Source organism: Chinchilla lanigera, unplaced genomic scaffold (genome assembly GCF_000276665.1).
Source record: "Chinchilla lanigera isolate Chin_1 unplaced genomic scaffold, ChiLan1.0 scaffold00034, whole genome shotgun sequence".
NCBI classification, from domain to species: Eukaryota; Metazoa; Chordata; class Mammalia; order Rodentia; family Chinchillidae; genus Chinchilla; species Chinchilla lanigera.
The window spans coordinates 22,658,231-22,676,762 of record NW_004955435.1 but is presented as its reverse complement, the minus strand read 5'-3'; the positions used below and the strand labels follow the sequence as shown (position 1 = coordinate 22,676,762).

Genomic DNA, 18,532 nt, shown 5'->3' with positions numbered 1-18,532 from the left:
TTTGTTTTGTACTTTAAAGTTCATTAGCAAGTTTTCTAGTAAATGTAAAAGTGGATAAAATACTACAGTATGGTAATTTATATGGCCCACCATCCAGCTTTAACAGTGGTCAGTATAAGGTCAATCTTGTCTTATCTGCATGTCTACCTTTTTGCCTTGGAATTACATTGAAGCAAATTCTAAACCTGTGATTTCACATGTAAATATTTCATATGTTAAAGATATAAGAACATTTTATAAACTTAATTCCAATATCAGCACTGTACAAATTAACAGTTGTTAAATATCAAATGTTGAGATTCACGTAACGTCTATGCCTTGAGGTTGGTTGATACATCACTTAGGTTTTTGGCTCATAGCTCTCTCTTTTACTTTGTTCTTGCCATTTTGGTCATTGTTGTGTTGTTTGTTTGTTTTTATTTTTCTAAGACAGGGCTATGTAGTTAAGGCTGGCCTTGAACTCCTTGTGTAGCCCAAGCTGGCCTTGAACTCATGGTAACCCTCCCTGCCTCAGTCCTGAGTGCTGGGATTTTAGCACCACCATGTCCAGCTATTGTCATGTTGAAGAAGCTGGATCATGTATCTTATATAATTCCTATGATCTGGGTTTTGCTTATAAACTGTTTTTTTTTTTAAGGAAAGAAGACTAAAATAAGTACACTATTTTTTGAAAAGTATTACTTGTATGCAAATATTTATTTTATGCTGAAAACAACCTAGCATGGAGTTTAAAACTTGATTCATTAGAAAAATCTAGGCATCGGGTGAATTCTTTATATTTTTTTCCTGCTCTCTGTTGGAAGATATCTTGGCAGATTACATGCCGTGGTGTCACTTAACCTGATACTGAAATGCACCCCGGCCAGCCGGAATTCACCAGCCATTTCTCATCAGTAACACCAGTTATTTTAGGCAGAGAATTAGAAGGGCAGTTTTTCCCGTTGAATCTGCAGTGGGAAGCTGGAAATGTATGCCTCAAATGCTTTGGCCTCAACCTTTCTTGCTCCTTATTTGCCATAAGGAACATTGTTTGGAGGACTGTTTATTCCAGTGGAAATAGGATCACAGCATCATCTGGGTTGGAAGGCTCCCTGAGGTCACCTGGACCCATCTGGCAACATTTATGCAGGATTCCAGCATTGTTCCCAGAGTGCTCATGGATAGAACCCTTTAGCATTCTACTTTCTCTTCTGTCCTGCAGTGAAATAGATTATTAAATTCCCTCTCTTTCTGCTGTGTACACATACATGTGTCTGCACAGGTCTTTCATTAAGATCAGACTTGATTCTTCCCTGCTGTCCGCCTCAGCCTCTTTTGACTGCTTATGAATGGATGATTGAGTTTTATGGGTAAATTGTGAAGTATGAGTAGATGATTACAGACTGTGCTTTTAGTTAGGGGAAGTGTGATGGTTAATTTTATATCATCTTGCATGGGTTACAGGGTGGCAAGATATATGGTCAAACGTTTTTATGAGTTTCTGTGAGGGTGTTTTGGATGAAGTTAACATTTAAATCAGAGTACTTGGAGTGAAGCAGATTGCCGTTCATAATCTAGGTGGGCCTCATCCAGTCAGCTGAAAGCATAAATAGGACCAAAACACTGAATAGGACTAAAACACTGATGCTCTTGAGCAAGGAGGGATTTTCTAGCAGATGGTCTTTTGCTAAGAACTGCATCTGCATTTTGAGTCTCCAGCTTGTGGCCTTTGTAGTGGAGCTGCAGCGTTGGCTGTCCTGGGTCTCCAGCCTGAAAGCTGGCCCTACAGATTTGGACTCCCCAACCTCCATAATTGCAGCTAATTCCTCATATCTCTTTCTAAATATATACACATCCTATGGGTTCTGTTTCTCTAGAAAACCTTGACTAACTGTGTATGTGTGTGTGTGTATGTGCAGGACAGGTGTATGGCCAAGATTTATCTGGCCATCTGGTTTTGAAGTGGCATTTTACATTAAAGCAATGCAAAGGTCATTAGAAAGGTTTTCAGAAAGTGAGATTCTGGCCACAACTCTGTGAGCAACCTACCTTTTGTTCTCTAGTCTGACTACTTTCCTCTCTCAGCTTCAGTTTCTTCTCCATTAAAGGAGTTCGAATGAAGAGATTTTTAAGTTCTATGAACCCATTCAATAGGGATGCTGAACATTTCAGCTAGCTGCTGAGAAGGTTTTTCTCTTGCTACATAAGGAAACAAAAAACCAAAAAGCTGATGTATAAAAGTATTGGGGGTGGTACAATATGAAGCAAAAAGGACAGAAAGAAATAAAATGACAAAAGGGATTTGTGTGTATCAAGAAAGTATTCTAATCAGTAAAATATAAAATGTACATGAGTTATTGCCTGTATGACTTTTATCTTTTGTAGTTTTTCATTTTTTTGAGGGCTTGATAGTCTAACTTTGAGGGCACTTAGGATCTGTTTCTGCATTACATTAATTCTCATTTTGCAAAGAGGAGTTGCTCGGTTATGGTGTTGGAGGCTTGGAATTTGTAACAAGTGAAGGCCCGTAGGCCAAACCCAATCAATGGAGAGGAAATACATGACCCCAAGGACAATGTGCTGTTCTTGACTGCAGAGATTGGAAGGAGTCTCAGATCAGTGCTGTCCCACGGGGTACTTCCGTGATTTATCTGTTATCATCTCTTGTTGTTGTTCTGTGGTGCTGCAGATCGAACCCCGTGCCTTGCACATGCTAGGGAAGCTTCTTGCTCTTTTTCAATTTAGGCTTGCCTTTCCAGGTAAGAAAGCAGTAACCACAAGGCAGAAATGTATTATTTTAGCATCTGTGTCTGGAGAGCGGTCAGCATTTAGCTGTGGTAATCTTTTGGTGTTCCCTGTCTGCAGTTAATGTTCACCTCAGGCAGCAGTCTGCCTCTGGGGAAGCTCACATCCTGGGTTGGGTGTGCTGTGTCTGCGACAGGAAAACCAGCTGAGGGCAAGGAAGGTCAGCTGCACCCTTTGGATGTGGGCACTTTCTGTGTAAGGTCATTGCTCCTTGCTCAATAGCGCCGTTCCCTGCAAATGCGGTAAGGCAGCTTTCTTTGCCCTTTTGGATTCTTTCTGACCCTATTCAGCTCACCAGTGAGGATGCCAGATCCTGACAGTCACGTTCCCTAAGAGTCTAGTTGACCCCTCACTTGGTTGGTGCTGAAGACGGAAAAATGATTAACCCCGTGGAATCCCTGGTTAGACCCTAATTATGGTCATGAGTTCAGTCTTTTGAACTGTGGGCTGAAGTTGTTTTCCCAGCCTTCCACCCAGTCGGGTGTCCCTGGCTGGACTGTGGTATGAAAACTTTCCCTTGGGAGAGAGTAATGGGCAGGAGGCGTGGGAAATGGTGGGAGGAAGCTTCCCACTGCCACTGGCCAGATCGGCATCCCACTGAGGAGGTAAGGCAGGGACCCGAGAAGTGAGTGGGAGACAGGAAAGGAGCTGCAGTCTGGAGGCAGCTTAGAGGAGCAGCTTCTGCCCCATTGCCTGCCTGGCCGCTTCCTTCTCCGACATGACTGCCCTGCCGGCCTGGCTGCCTGCCATCTGGCAGTGACTGCTGCTGCACATGATTCCCTGCTTACCCAGTTGGGGACTGTGTGGGTCCTCTGGAGTGGACAGGGAGATCTGCTCTCAGGCCAGCCATCCCCTTTTCTGCTTGGCCCCTTGTGCTTACAGCTGCAAGGTGCTACCATGTTTGGTCAGCAGGGCCTCTTCTCTTCCCCAGTCACACGGTTTTCACCAGCTGCCCTACCCGGAGGAGCTGGGCATCGGGGGAAATGGCATAAGGGAGTCCCGAGACAGTTTGAGACCAGATCTCCCTTGGAGGTATACGACCTGCTCAGTGTTCTTCATATGTGAAATGGGCCACCCTAACTCACCTTGAAGGGACCTACCTTCCATGGAGAGAGACCTGTTAAATTGTTGTATAAGATGCATAGATATTGTCTCCAACATAAGCTTTGATAGAAGGCCTCCTCTCCCGCTAGGCCCATCCTGGCAGGGAGGTAGTTAGTGCATTGTGGGGTCCTGGGCAAAATGCTGTCCATGCCAGGAAGGTTGAGAACTAAACCAGTGATTTTATCTCTTAAAGGCTAGAAAACTTGGTACTATTTCTGGCATTAGTTTTTGTTTGTGAAATCCAGGAAGATGAGGAGAGAGGTATGTGCTTGTCTATCACAACCATGCATAGGAAATTAGGTTATACCCATAAAATGGAATATAGTAGTCTTCCAGAGGACCATCAGGAGAATGTGCCTTTAACTTGGGTTAAATTCTAATTCCAGCTCTGCTACTGGCCTCATTTCCCCTTATCCCACCTTTCTCCCTGTCCTCTTACTATCTTTTTAAAAGCTACTTTATCACATTTACCTCTATTCTACAGCAATGTCTTCAAAGTGAATTGATAAGTCTTTCAAGCTAGATTGACTTTGTATAGAAAGCACTTGTGCACTGAGTTGGGCTTTGGGTAGGAAGAACGGACATAAAGGTATTGTGAGCTCTAGAGATGGGGATTTGAGCAGTTTGGGGGGCGCTGCCCAATCCTTTCCTGACGTAATCTGCATCCAAGAGAAAGGCGGTGGTGGTGGGGTGTTTTGGTATGTGTGAGTTAATAAGCTGGAGTAAAAATTGTCTAATGAAACTGACCAGAGTTCCTTCTGGATGAATTCACTTGTGTATCGTGATCACATGAGGACTCAGGCACATTTAGCCCCAACCTCCCCATTACTGCTCTCACCACCCTGTTTTTTCTCTTTAAACTTCTATCCCTTCTTACTAGGGTGCAGAGGGAAGCTTTGTTACCAATGGGCTCAGTCAGGGTCTGTGGAACTAGATTCAACTATAGACCTATTTTCTCTATGGGTTGGGTTATCAGTAGCTAAGAGTTTTCACCTTCTACCCAGCTCTTCTAAGAATCTAACCTGCCCTTGGTTCTTGTCTTTGCTTGGTGGATGTTCATTAATAGAGCATCTAGCGGCAAGGTAGAGAGAAGCTCTGTTTGTTTTCGCCAAATGCCATTCTCAGTAAATATAATTATGAATTGATGACCCCCAATTTAGTCTAAAATTTTTTAAATGAAGAAGTTGGATGAAGTTTCAAAATATAGTGGTTATGACTACCATTTATTTTGTCTCCAGTGTGCCAGTAGCTGTTATAAACATTAATCTTAATATGGTTCTTAAAGCAGTCCTCCACAGAAGGTGAAGGTATTGGTGTTTCTATGGATGCAGAATCTGAGATTCAGCAAGGTCACATAACTTGCTCAAAGTCAAAGAGTACAGAATTTTAACCTAGGGCAAACTGGCCACAAAGCTATCACACTGCTATGCTGCCTGCTCATTATCCAATCCTGGCTTTGCCTAAGAAAACTTGTAAGTTTTTTATTTTGAGAATAAATGGTAAGGGAGCTGGAATGAAATGTGCCCAAATATCCACTAATACTTTAGTTATGCCACAGTGTCTAGATATCATTTCTCCAAGTTAAGAGTTCTAGATTGAGGAAATCACGACTCTTGTTCTTGGTTTCCTTTTTGTTATTCCTTGAATAATCACAGGTTTTTCATTAATATATTTTATTATGTTAAAAAAAAAAGCTAGTCCTCTTCTCTGGTAAAAGTACATGTTTCTTGTAGAAAATACAGTTACACCCAAAAAAGATAAGACTTCCCAAACTACCTACCAGAAGCTGCCTCACAATGCGGGCACTGGATTTGGACTGCTGGGGTATGAATCCTGCTCTGCGACTTCCCATTTGGGAGACCTCTTTCTGGTCTGTGAAGTTGGAAAAATCTACTTCATTAGGGTTGTTAAGATTAAATGAGTTCCCAGTTTCAAAATGCCCAGAAATGACTAAGAGATGCTTAACATTTTAATAACCTTCTGGTCTTCCTCTCTGAGTCTGTGTGTACATGTGTAATATCTGCTAGTGTGTCCATATTTCTAAACAGGAAGTATTTTTTAAACCAACCACTTGTCATCAGATAATATGTTTGATCCCTTTCTTACCTGTAAATAGTCTTCTCCATTCCTTGACAGCTGCCTACGATGCAGGATGTGATGGCTTGAATCTAACTGAACCTGTACTGTTGGATGTACAGATTTCCAGTTTTGCAATGACATAATACATTCTAAGACAAACTAGTATAGTTGTTGTGCCATGAACGTTGTCTCTAGGTGGTAGCAGCTTCTGGCTCTTTTCAGAGCATACCTTCCCCTGGTGCCAGGAAGGATTAGGAATACTCCCTTTAGAGGTCAGAACCTGCCAGCACTGTGGATTCATAAGCAGCCCTAAGTGGAGGAACTCAGGCCTTTAAATCTGGAAAAACCTTTGTTTTTGAGATTAGTATCTCTGCTGTGGATGATTTCTTGGTTCCCTGTCTTGGTTACTTTTCTCTCGTTGCTGAGACAAAATACCCAATGCCCAAAATGAAGGAAGGAGAGGTTTATTTAGCTTACAGTTTGTGGAGGTTTCAGTCCGTACTTGGCTGGCTCTGAGGCAGAAGATAGCAAAGCAACAAGAGCCAAGCGGGGGAATGGCAGCCGAACAGAATGGCGGCCAGCAGCCTCTTCCCCTCCCTTACATTGTAAACAGGCTACCCCCACCTAAGGGGCGTGTAGCTCTTACATAATCTCCATGCCCTCCTCTTCCACAGGCTCAGGATGTATACAAAGTAAGTACCCTGGCTTCCTGCTGAGTCACTTAGCCAAACCTCTAGACTCCCCAAGTTGACACAAGGTATCAACCTTAACATTCCCCATCAGAAAGTTCTTTTATTCAATGCTTGCCATTTCTGAAGTGCTCTCTAAGAAGCTGTCCCTAAAAGGGCTCAGAGGTGAAGCTCTGCTCATTGCTTCCCAGGCTGGATTCCTCAGCCCTCACTCTTCAGGGTGGAGAGCAGCAGTGAGACCTGTACCATGCTGTCCCCCTTCCCCTACCTTGCCATTTTAGCTTTATGAGTTTCTGGTGACACACTTCTTTCTTTTATTAGTGTAAAGTTCTTGCTGGATTCGGGTTGGCAAAAACATTGGTTCCTATTTAACCATACCCTTCCCCCACTGCCTTTCCCCATTGGCAAACCAAGAAGCTATGTATATGAACCTCTCCTTGCCTGTCCGCTTCTGTTTTTTTCAGTCTTTTTGGGACAGAGTCTCTCTATGCAGTTCAGGCTGGCCTTGAGCTCACCTTGTAGCCCAGGCTGGCCTCAAACTCGCAATGATCCTTCTGCCTCAGCCTCATGAGTGCTGGAATTACAGGTGTGCGCCAGTATGCCCAGCTCCGCTTCCTTTCTTCAAGTGTATTATAGACACTTGAAGGGATGTAACTGTCTATTGAGTATGACCTCTAGAAGGCAAAAGAGTGATAGCAAGAAGAGATGGGGGACGGTGATCTCTTGTGGGATGCCCTTCTGAAAGGCTAATGGCTTTAATCAGATATTTCTCCCATAGTCTATTAGAAGAAATCTGAGTGTTGGAAACCTGGCATTTTTAGTGGCATACCTTCTAAAGGAACTCAGCTATATTTCAAGACATATTGACTGACCAACTTCAAACAGTCATTTTCTCAGACATTTAAGGGAATGGTCTGGTTTTTCTTTTCTTTTTTCCATTCTAATCTAGGAAGTATATCATCATTGCTGAGAAAAAAACAAAACAAAACAAAACTAATATGTTATTAGGGTGATGCGTCTGTCAGAATTACAGAGGAGCCAGCATGTCTTTGAGGCGTACAAGAATGGCATCAGAACTTAAAAAGGGGAATAATGTATGTCATGTTTATAAAACTCAAAGTATCAGTTACTCTCAGCAGTATTTTCCAAAGTGCTTATTGATGAGTTTCTTTCTGACACTCTCCCTGTGAGAAAGGTTAAGTGGCTCTACCTTCCTTCCACCAGTGGGGGCTCAAACGATGAGAGGTTAATTGACTTGCCTCCAGGTTTTACAGAGAGGCTGACCCAGTTGGAGAAATTTTCACGGCCTGTAACTCTTGCTTTCCATTCCAAAGGCTCTGTAGCGCCAAGGCTGCTCTAGAGAAGACCCCAACTGAGGCAGGAAAAATTTGCAAATAAGGAAGAGGTATCTGGCTGAACCCTTTTTTTTCCTCTTCTTTTTTGTGGTGCTGGTAGTTGAACCCTTTCATTCTTGGAATTACTGGGGCAGTGAGAAAGATGGTCTCTTCAAGGTCATAGTCCATGATCCTCAAACTAGAAACTGTTCTGCTGCCTTGTGCTAAGCTGTAGGAATGATGGATGGCAGTTTTTTACTAAATTGATCATTCTCAGCAGGAGTCCTGTGACTTTGAGCTGTAACCTGACAGCTTCAGAAGGCTTAGGAATCTGATGTTATTTTTGAAGCAAAAACAATTCACTTTTTGCCCTTTTCTGTAGAAGGGGAACCAGATTTCCCTGATGGCATGTTGGTGTTAAAACTTGTCTAAAATTCTGATACTGCAAAATACATAATATGACTATAGAGGTTCTTTCTAATACAGAGGGCCCCTGCATCTCTTCCTGTGCCCCCAGCACGCCTGCTGAATCTTGAATCACCTTGGCCTACTGTTCTCAGCTATGCAGCAGATCTTTAACCCAAAACGAGGTTGGTTGGTGGTGCCTCTAAAGATAGTCTTAGATAAGAAGTTATAGTCTCATCTGGGGGAGAGCACCACTGTGCTGAGCAGCTAACTAGGGTCGTAAACTCAGCATCAGTAATGAATTAAAAGGACAGAGTTTAAGAAAGGAAGATGCTCTGGAAAAATAGATACTCGCAGGCCTTTGTCCTTGGCTTCTCTTATGATGTTTTAGGGCACTCTTCCTCCCTGGAACTTGTGACAATTTGGACTGTCCTTGGATTAAACTGGACACCCTTGCCTACATGCACATTCCTTTTGGTGGGCTTTGTTTAACTTCTTCCCATTTGTCCTTGTCAGGGCCTTATCTCTGGGATGAACAACTGGTTGGTTAGGAGGAGCTTTATAGGTCAGCTTAGAATTAGTAAGGGGATGTGCATCTTTTGTAGTAATACCTCGGTTCATGAACAGTTTGGTTTGCAAACAGAAAAATTGAAAAATTTTTACTTCCATTAGTGCAAACTGCACATCGGATTGATGAACATGAGTGGATCTGTGAAACAAATGTTTAGGTTTATGAACTGAGCTACTGTATATATATATGTGTTACATATACTGTATATGTAAGTGCATGAGTGTATATTTTTATATGCTGACCAAGAGTTTTCTTTAAAGTAAGATAGCTCCCTGCCTCTCATCTCTGCATTTTATTGGAGGTGAGAAGGGATGGTTATCTTGGCTTTGTGCAACTGGCTTCTTTGTGCTTTGCCTGTCAGCTTTCCCTCTGGCCCTCTTGATGTCAGTCCCAATGTCATTTGTGCTATCTGGTGCCTTTTTATACATATATTTTTTCTCTCTCAACCCTTGTCTTTGTAGTTGTTTCCAAGGGAGTTCCTCTAGTAAAATTTTAACCCCTTCTATTCAGGTTAGCCAGAAAACCAATGAGGCCCTTATTCTATAAGGCCTCATTATAGGAGGCCTATTATGTTGTTCCGATTATTCTTGTGTCTTGAATGTACTTCTCTTCTGGCTCCGTATATGCCCTCTCTAAATTAGCTGAAATACTTGTGAGATTGTTAGGAGCTGGTGGAGGGTAAGCTTAGCAAGAGTAAGCAAATAGTAGGAATTTGAGACAGCAAAATTGGTTTAATCATCACTCTACTGCTTGCAGGTTGAGACTTAGGCTAACAGGGTCTTCTTTTTTGGCTTTATGTTTTCTGCTATAAAAAATGGGCATACTTATCTCACTGTTAAACTGTAAACCCACACCAATCGATGTCTACTTCATAGACAAAAGCAGGTCAAACTTGGGTCCAGAGAATGTTGGCATGTGGTACCCTCAGAAGAAGTTACCTCTCTTCTCCCACCAACCAGCACTGTACCCCCGTTGCACCTAGTTGTTTACTTTAAATTAGGTTGAGGAGTACAGATTTGCCACCTGGGTCTTCAAAATCTACAGACATTTTATTAGATGGGGAAACCAAGGCCAGGCATGGTGGGATGAATCCAAGTTGATGTGACCTCTCTTCCTATATATTTTGTCTGGAGCAAGGGTCCTTCATCACTTCCCTTGCTCTTTTCTTCCCAGATGGAGCAAGAAGATCAGTGTGTGTATGAATACCAGGACTCAGAAGACAGAGAGATGGGCTGTGATTTTGAGGACACCAAGGACAGGGAAGGGAACCCACAGGAAAGAGGAATAAATTCTAATCCACAGGATGCGGGAGAGAGAGGCCATCTGGTGGAGGAGATGGACTGCAAGCCACAGGATGAAGCTCTGAGAGGGGACATGCGGGAGAGAGAAGTAGCACCCAGCACCTGCACAGGTGAGGAGATGGCTGGAAGTTTCCCACTCACCTTTACATTGAGCTCCTGTAGAATCATAATCAGGGCAGCATTCTCAGTGGGGAACTCTAGAGGAGACCACTCAGCAGGATTCTGTATGGACTCAGCCTTTCTCGTGTGGGTGTAGGGGAGCCTCCTTTCCTTCCACTGCGTCTTCAGTGGGCTCTGCTGGTCAGTGTGGGAGAAGTGGCTCACAGATGGGCACAGCACTTTGCGGCACAGAGTACTGCTATCAATTACCACTTGTAACAGTGTGCAACAGAATTACAAAGGTAACATTGGAACCTACCTTTCAGGGTTGCTGGGAGAGTTAAATGAGTTGCTGCATTTAAAGAGTTACTTAGCACAGTGCTGGGCAAAGTTATCCAGACGTTTCCACATAGAGTAATCATCTATCTCTCTGCAAGTAAACTCAATGGTAAGTACTTGCCTAGGTTCATGTGGCTAATTTCCAAAGTGTCCAAGCCATCTGCTAAATCCATTGCTATTCCTAACCAGCATGTCTTTGAGTAAATGCTGGGCCCCTGTCCTCTTCTTTATTTCTGTCTCAGGGCATTTGTTGCTTATTTCTGTGGAGCACATGCCCTAGGGAAAGAAATGAGCTGAAATTCTTTTTGACCAGGTCTGTGAGGTTACATTCCTTTGTCAGTGACGCAGTCCCACACTCTCTGCTACCCTCCCCTGAGGTGCACACAAGCATTGGCCTCCACATTCCAGAAAGTCTCTGGAGCCCCCTGTGCTTAGGGATAAAGCAGCCAAACACCAACAGGTGTATGTCCCGGCCCAGCCTCCAACCTGGGCTTGACAGCTCTAGGATCCATATTCTCTTCTGCTACCATCACTCCCTCTGCCCCATCATAGTCACCTCCTTAAAAGTGAGTTCAGTTTGTTTTTCCACCTTCAGCTGTTCCAGACTGATCAGATGTATTTAACACATAAGCATAGAGCCTCTTTAGGGTAAGTTGTCCTGTGTGTATGTGTGGCTGGCCAGACTAGTTTGTCTTTTGAAGCTAGGCCCTTAAAAAGTCATTCACAGTTCTTGGATAAGCAAACCTCATTTCTAAAGACCCAGGTCTCAACAAGTCCCACCCGGTGCAGCCTTGGGCCTCTCCTGCCTTTACTGGCTCTGCTAGGCGCAGTCTGGGCTACCGTGTGTGGGGTACATGTTGTAAATCAGAGAGCACTGTGTTTTAGGCTTTTCCTGACAGAAGTGAGATGGGTGGAGCTGAAAGGTAGGGGAGGCCGTGGAGGGGTGGGGATCCGGAGTGCTGGGGGGGCACCTGTTGAGGCTGTTTTCCCTAGGCTTACCTTCTAAGTGCCAGGTCTAGTAAGCCCCACTGCTGCCTTTTCTATTGCAGAGGGACTGCTGAGTGAGGAAGGAACGGTTGCTCTCCCTGAGGAAGAGGATGCCCAGCCTGGTGTGTCTGACATGGTGATGTTTCCAAATCTGTCTGAGTCAGACAGCATGGCCCGGAGCCCGGCACAGGAGGGAGAGGAGAGCGCTGGAGAGAACCGGTTGGAAGAGGAAGAGGAGCAGCCACCCCCTCCTGTACTTCCCTGGAGGCGCCACCTCTCCCTGGCGGGTCGGCACAGGGGCGACAAGCCCTCCCACCGCCGCTTCCATCGGCTGCACCACCCCTTGGCCATGGACCTTGGGGAGCTTGACAGCCTGGTGGCCAGTATCATGGACGCGCCCACCATCTGCCCAGACTGTGGGGAGAGCTTCAGCCCGGGCGCGGCTTTCCTGCAGCACCAGCGCATTCACCGGCTGGCAGAGGCCGCTGCTGTGGCCAGCCTGGAGCCCTTCGGCCTGGCAGGCGAGTGCGGGGCGGTGGTAGGCATGATGGGGGTGAGCGTGGCGGGGGGCTTCAGAGCGGGGCCTGTGCTGGCCCGGCCCCCACGCGAGAAGCCTTTCCGCTGCGGGGAGTGCGGCAAGGGCTTCAGCCGCAACACCTACCTGACTAACCACCTGCGCCTGCACACGGGCGAGCGGCCCAACCTGTGTGCAGACTGCGGCAAGAGCTTCAGCTGGCGCGCCGACCTGCTTAAGCACCGCCGCCTGCACACCGGCGAGAAGCCCTACCCGTGCCCCGAGTGCGGCGAAGCTTTCAGCCTCAGCTCACACCTGCTCAGCCACCGGCGCTCACATGCGGCGGCCAGCGGTGCGGGCGCAGCGGCGCTGCGGCCCTTCGCCTGCGGGGAGTGCGGCAAGGGCTTCGTGCGCAGGTCCCACCTGGCCAACCACCAGCGCATCCACACCGGCGAGAAGCCGCACGGCTGCAGCGAGTGCGGGAAGCGCTTCAGCTGGCGCTCGGACCTGGTGAAGCATCAGCGCGTGCACACAGGCGAGAAGCCCTACATGTGCTCTGAGTGCGGGGAGGCCTTCAGCGTGAGCTCGCACCTGTTCACACACAAGCGCACGCATTCGGGTGAGCGGCCTTACGTGTGCCGCGAATGTGGCAAGGGCTTCGGGCGCAACTCACACCTGGTGAACCACCTGCGGGTGCACACAGGCGAGAAGCCCTTCCGCTGTGGCCAGTGCGAAAAGTGCTTTAGCGACTTCTCCACACTCACTCAGCACCAGCGCACGCACACGGGTGAGAAGCCCTACACGTGCATCGAGTGCGGCAAGAGCTTCATCCAGAGTTCTCACCTGATCCGCCACCGCCGCATCCACACCGGCAACAAGCCGCACAAGTGCACCGGTTGTGGCAAAGGCTTCCGCTACAAAACGCACCTCGCACAGCACCAGAAGCTGCACCTGTGCTAGGGTGGGTGGAGAGAGTAAGTGGGGAGTAGGTGTCCCCGGGACAGAACCTCTCGAAGGAAGTTGGTGCAGGGGCAGGAGGGACAGTCTGAAAGTGACTGAAGAGCCTTTTGTTGTTCTGGGGTCCCGAAGGGAAGGGTTGAGGAGCAGTTATTTTGGGGTGCTATATATTTCGCCTACCTCCTCTCCATCAAAGAACTTGGAAGGTGTGGTTGAGTGGATGGCTTCCTTGAATATGCGCTGTAGGGAGTGAAGGGTGTGGATGAGCCAAGGCTCTGAGGCCTTCAGGAGGGAGATTTGGAGCGGGGAACAAGAGACAGCACAGAGTACCTTGGCTTTGGTGGGCTGTGGGATCAGGGAAGAAGGCATGGCTGGAATGAGAGTTATGGGGTAAAATAAAATGCAGGTGTAAACCTGTCTTGGTCCCACTAGGTGGTAAGAAGTGTTTGCCCTGACTGCGATGCCCTGCCCACCCCATCGACCCCATAGGCAACCCCATAAGAGAGGATATTGGCTGTATGCTTCCTTTCCTTTCTCTGAGCCACAGTTAGCTGCTATTTTAGGCATCCAGGGGAAATGGCATGAAAGACAACACATCTTCATTTCAAGGGGCGTCCTCTGGGGTTTAGAAATTCATTTATAACTGGTTCTCAGACCTCTTGCAAAATCCTGCTCCTGGTTTTTTGCTGCTTCCTTGAAAGCACTGTAGCTTCATGCTGAGTCTAGGTTGTCTGTGAAGATGACCCATCTCTCTCTCTGTTGTAGGTATACACCAGGCCCAGTATTTTTTTTTTTTAAGGTCTCACTTGTGACTTTTCAGGTACAAGGAAATGGAACAGTCCCAACTCTGTATAACTTTCCCCTTCTCAGGTCATCTTGGTGTGTGTTTGAAGTGAAACTGGACTATCAACAGCTACCCCAGGCCGTACAAAAATGAATTAGCTCAGAGTTTTGCTGGCCTTACATGAGAAATCCAGAAGAGTAAAGTTTGCATGTTGAAACGCAAAACTCCTTTGTCTCATTTGCCTTTACTTTGCATGTGTGGGCCCTGTCCCCCAGTAACCCCCACCTCTACCCTTACTAACGAGGGGTCTAGTCCAAGCAGGAAGTTCTGTTTCCTATGTGTGGAGGCACTGTAGAAATCTCAAGGCTTTACACAAAGAGGGAATGGTCTGGGAGAGGTGTAAAAGCAACATTGCCAAATAGCACAAGCGATGAATGTTCTCTAGTTCTATAGATGCCAAAATAACACTTTTGGATTTGCAAAGTGCTTTATGCTTTTTAATGATTGTTAGTTGTTTCTCACATCTTTGTGAGGTGAATCAGTATTATGACCTCTTGTAGGGAAGGCCCGGGGACAGGAATATGGCAGGCTGTCTTGAAGGAAGGCCAAGGCCTGTGTGAATTGGTGTTGCCTGACCTTTCATGTTCTCTGGCTCAGCTGCTAGGAAGGCTTAACCTGTCATGACTATATGATAAGGACACTGAACAGTTTTATGCTTGATAGAAAACTCAAATCTAGCCTAGAAGGGCCAAAGATGTCCTTATTGACAAAGCTGGTCTTTGTTACCTAGTTAGGGTATCCTAGCTATGTTCCATTTCTAGTAAGAGGCTGTAGTTAAATGACTTGTGTGTAGATTTCAGTTTCCTACCCTGAAAATTCCCTCCCATAGGTTAGCCTTAGAAGCTAGAGTTGTGGAAAGGAGTGTTTTTCACTAATATTTGTTACCCTATACTATTCGTAGAAGCATTTTCACAAACTGTTGGACACAGTTGAAGGGGGAAAAAACTACAAAATTGTTTTTACAGTTTTAGCAAAGTTTCTGTGAATGCTAGTAATTTATACTTGATCAGCTGTATTCTAGCACAGAACCTCTTTGGGGACTATAGGAAAGCATGTTTTCGTCATAACACAAAAAAATCCTGAGAATTTTGGGTTGTATATTGCCTATTGATCTTGCCCTCTCAAACATTTCGTTACTATTCAGAGATGAAACTGGATGTTCATACTAGGGATAGTTTTGAAGGACACTAATTAATTTTCATTTTCTCTTAGTCAAAACAAGCAAAGTACCTATCTGTTATTTATTCTGACTCGTAGTCTGAATACCAATTGTATACAATCTATCTAAAAATAATATGACCAATTTGTAGGTAATATTTCTCTTTTGTAGTGGTGTTTTATCCATGCACATCTACCTCTTCCAGCTGTTTTAAGTTCTCTCAAGTCTGTGCCTATACAATCTCATCCAACTTTTGATTGTTTATGAATTGATTATTGACTTTGTGTGTTACTTGGTCTTTAGTTGCCAACATTACAGTCTCACTGTCATCAAATTTGTTACATATCAGCAAAATTGGAGTTTAATGGGGAATGGAATGGGGATTGAAGCTAATGTAAAATAATGGCAGTGAAAATCTTTGGACTTTGCCTCTCTTGTCCTTTTTATTATTATGGATAAGAGTCAGCTATGGCATTAGAATCCCTTCTCCTTACCAGTAGAAAGCTGTTCAGCCACCAGTGCCCAATCTCTTTGTGTATTTAAAATATGATTCCATATTTCATGTTTCTCCAGGGTATATACCCATATTTTTTAAAAAATGCATTCAGGAGGGTGTTTTTTGTCTTTAATTTTAGAGTAATAGTATTTCTTCAGCAAACCCTGTGAACTGTGGCTCATCTTTTGAAATGTTAAAGATTCCTTCCTCCAAATCATTAATGATGGTAGCCACAAGTGCATTATTTGTTTCTTAGGGAATTTGGCCAAGACCTCTGCTAAGCAAAACCTGAAACAGTCAAAAGTTTGATTAACTCCTGAGTTCTGGGTTGGAAGGAGATGAACATTTAACCCTTTGAGCCATATGGTCTCTTTACAGTCAAGAGGCTGTACATATGTGAAAAGGTACAAATTAAGGATTTGTGTTCATAGACAATCTGAGCTGTGTTTCTGAAGTTTATGCACACTTCACTGTAATGTTATTTTACATCTGTTTGTTAAAATAATGAATAATTTAATGTTCCTGAGAGTAACAGGTTTTGTGTGAGTATAAATTTGTGTATGTGAGAATTGCCTTGCTTTGGGGTTGTTTTATTTAATATTGGTTCTTTGGACAGTTTTCTGGTGTTCAGCAACAAATATGGAATATTTGTCATTAAATCCACGTCAATCTTTTCCTGTTATTTTTCCTTTGTTACTCATGCATTAGATGTGACACAGTTTGATCTACAGAAGCTATGTTATGGTAAAAGAGGGGTTGGTGAACTCCAGATCTGGCCTGACTCTTTTTGTAAATAAAATTTTATTGGAATATATTTTCACCCATGCAGTGACATTCTTTATTGTCTGTAGCAACTTTCACATTGCAGTGGCAGAGCTGAATAGTTGTGACAGAAGCTGCATATGCTATAATCCTAAAATATCTACTATCTGTACCACTACAAAAACAGTTTGCTGACTACTGTCAGTTGAGGTGGATCCTAGATTATCCTAGACTTGCTGATGTCTGCACTCTTAAATACATGTTCATACCAGAACTTCATACAGTAAGTCTAAGCTCGAGTGCTTCTGAGATGCTGGACATGTGTTTATCATATAGCACTGTTATCTCTTCTTCCAAAAATCATGTGTAGAGGCTTTTGGGGAAGGTTGAAGAACAAGTATGGGGGAAAGCAGGTGCAAACTGCTCTATTAAAAATGTATTCCCTAATCACATCACAAATATTTTCTTTCCCTCAGTTCTTAAAAATGTAAATTAATGATGACTGATTTTCTGAAGGGAAATTTTGTGGTAGACTAGTCTTTGGCCTATTTTGTTTTTTTAGAAAAGGTCTAAGTTTATAGTTCAGGCTGGCCTTGAACTATGTAATGCAGTCTGGCCTTGAAATTATACCGATTCTCCTGCCTCAGACTACCAAGTCCTAGGACACCATGCCAGACCTGAGACTGGCTTTCATGCATAATATTTCTTAGCTAGACTCTGCTCAACCACTTGAAAACCTTGAATCAGGCAGCACTTTCTAAGGAAGGGATCAAAAGGACAGATCAGAAGTCGTGTGAGAATGTATCACCTTATCGTTTTTAAGGGTTACAACCTCCTCTTTGTCTGCATAGCCATCAGCCCTTTTCCTGTCTAGCAGGGCCATGGGGACACTGGGCCTAGGAGTTAGTCATAGAGCTGTGGTCATATTCCTCACCAAGCTTAATTCTGGCTTGCACCATCAGCCAGACTATGTCCTGGTTCCCTAGGACAAAATATGGGACTTTAATGTAGGTAAGCTGATATTAAAGAAGGATGGCAGGGGATCGGGTCCACCTGCCTACACAATAAAAAGTTGCCCAGCTTAAATGTGAGATGAAGGGGACTCTACCACAGACCAGTGAGTGGAAGTGCATCTGGTCATGTCGGAATTTGGGGATCTGCTTAGTTAAGAGCAGCAGCGTCCTTAATGTTGAAGAGGTTTTGTTTATTTTTTAAATCTGGATATTGATTAACTGCAGTGAAGCCCAAGTTTGTTCAATTTTATGAGTGGCCCAGGCAATTTTAATGAGAAATGGGGTTGAGAACTCTGTAGGGCCGGTCAGGCACCCATTTTCTTGAGGATGATAGGACCTGCAAGCCATGAGCCGCAGGGCCTGTCTTGTCCCCAGAGGACTAGAAGAAATTGGCTTATAAGGTGTCCCAGGCATTGCTGTCCTGGGTTGCAGGAGGGCACCTTCTGCACACATCTTGTCTAAGTGGCAAGATCATAAGGAGGGGCCAAACAAACACCTGTCTTTCTTGTCTACCAGAAAAAGGGAGAAAGGGCGCAGAAGGTAGCTGCTGGGCCTTCTCTTTCTCCCCCAATCCTATTTGTGTTTTGTCCTCTCCTTTCTGACCTTCCTTTCCCACTCAGCTCATAGAGCACAGCAGAATTCCCCACATCACCCGTCCCCTCAGGTGTCCTTGGAAATGTCAGTGTTTCTTTCCTTTTGTCTGCTGCAGAGGGGAGGAGTATCTTGTGTGAACCAATCCCCTATTAGTAGGCTTCTCTCTTTTCCTGTTAGAGCCTCAAGTGCTTGCAGATTTCAGCTGCCTGCTGCCAGCTTATATTTTCAAGGTCATCTCTGCTGACCCAAAACACATTCCAATGGTTTTCCATTTCCACCTACCCTGGCAGGATGCAGACTGTGTTCCTCATACTTTCTGCATTTGTCCTATACTCTGCTCATCACAGCAGCAGGAAATGCTCAGCTGTGGACCCCAGTGAGGGTCTGGCAGGTGTGTCATGTATCAAGCTACCCTGTGTTTCAGGAGGGTGGAAAGATATGAGTGTGTGTGCCGCGCCTTCCTTACCCATATGTGGATTTTCTACCTGAGTTGTAGGATGG

General features: G+C 44.8%; 1 protein-coding gene across 4 annotated transcripts in view; it reads left to right on the top strand.

Moving 5' to 3' along the window:
• The window catches only part of Znf697 (zinc finger protein 697), a 33,305-nt gene extending 16,829 nt beyond the window's left edge, over nucleotides 1-16,476 (top strand). For 3 of the 4 annotated variants that reach the window (XM_005389086.2, XM_013516562.1, XM_013516560.1), the window contains exons 2-3: nucleotides 10,140-10,377; nucleotides 11,755-16,476. In XM_005389086.2, the coding sequence (XP_005389143.1) occupies nucleotides 10,140-10,377; nucleotides 11,755-13,166 (1,650 nt within the window). In that variant the 3' untranslated portion in view covers nucleotides 13,167-16,476. Of the gene's footprint in view, nucleotides 1-10,139; nucleotides 10,378-10,692; nucleotides 10,815-11,754 lie in introns of those variants that run through there. The other variant, XM_005389087.2, reaches the window with a different exon arrangement.
• Nucleotides 16,477-18,532: the final 2,056 nt, after the last annotated feature.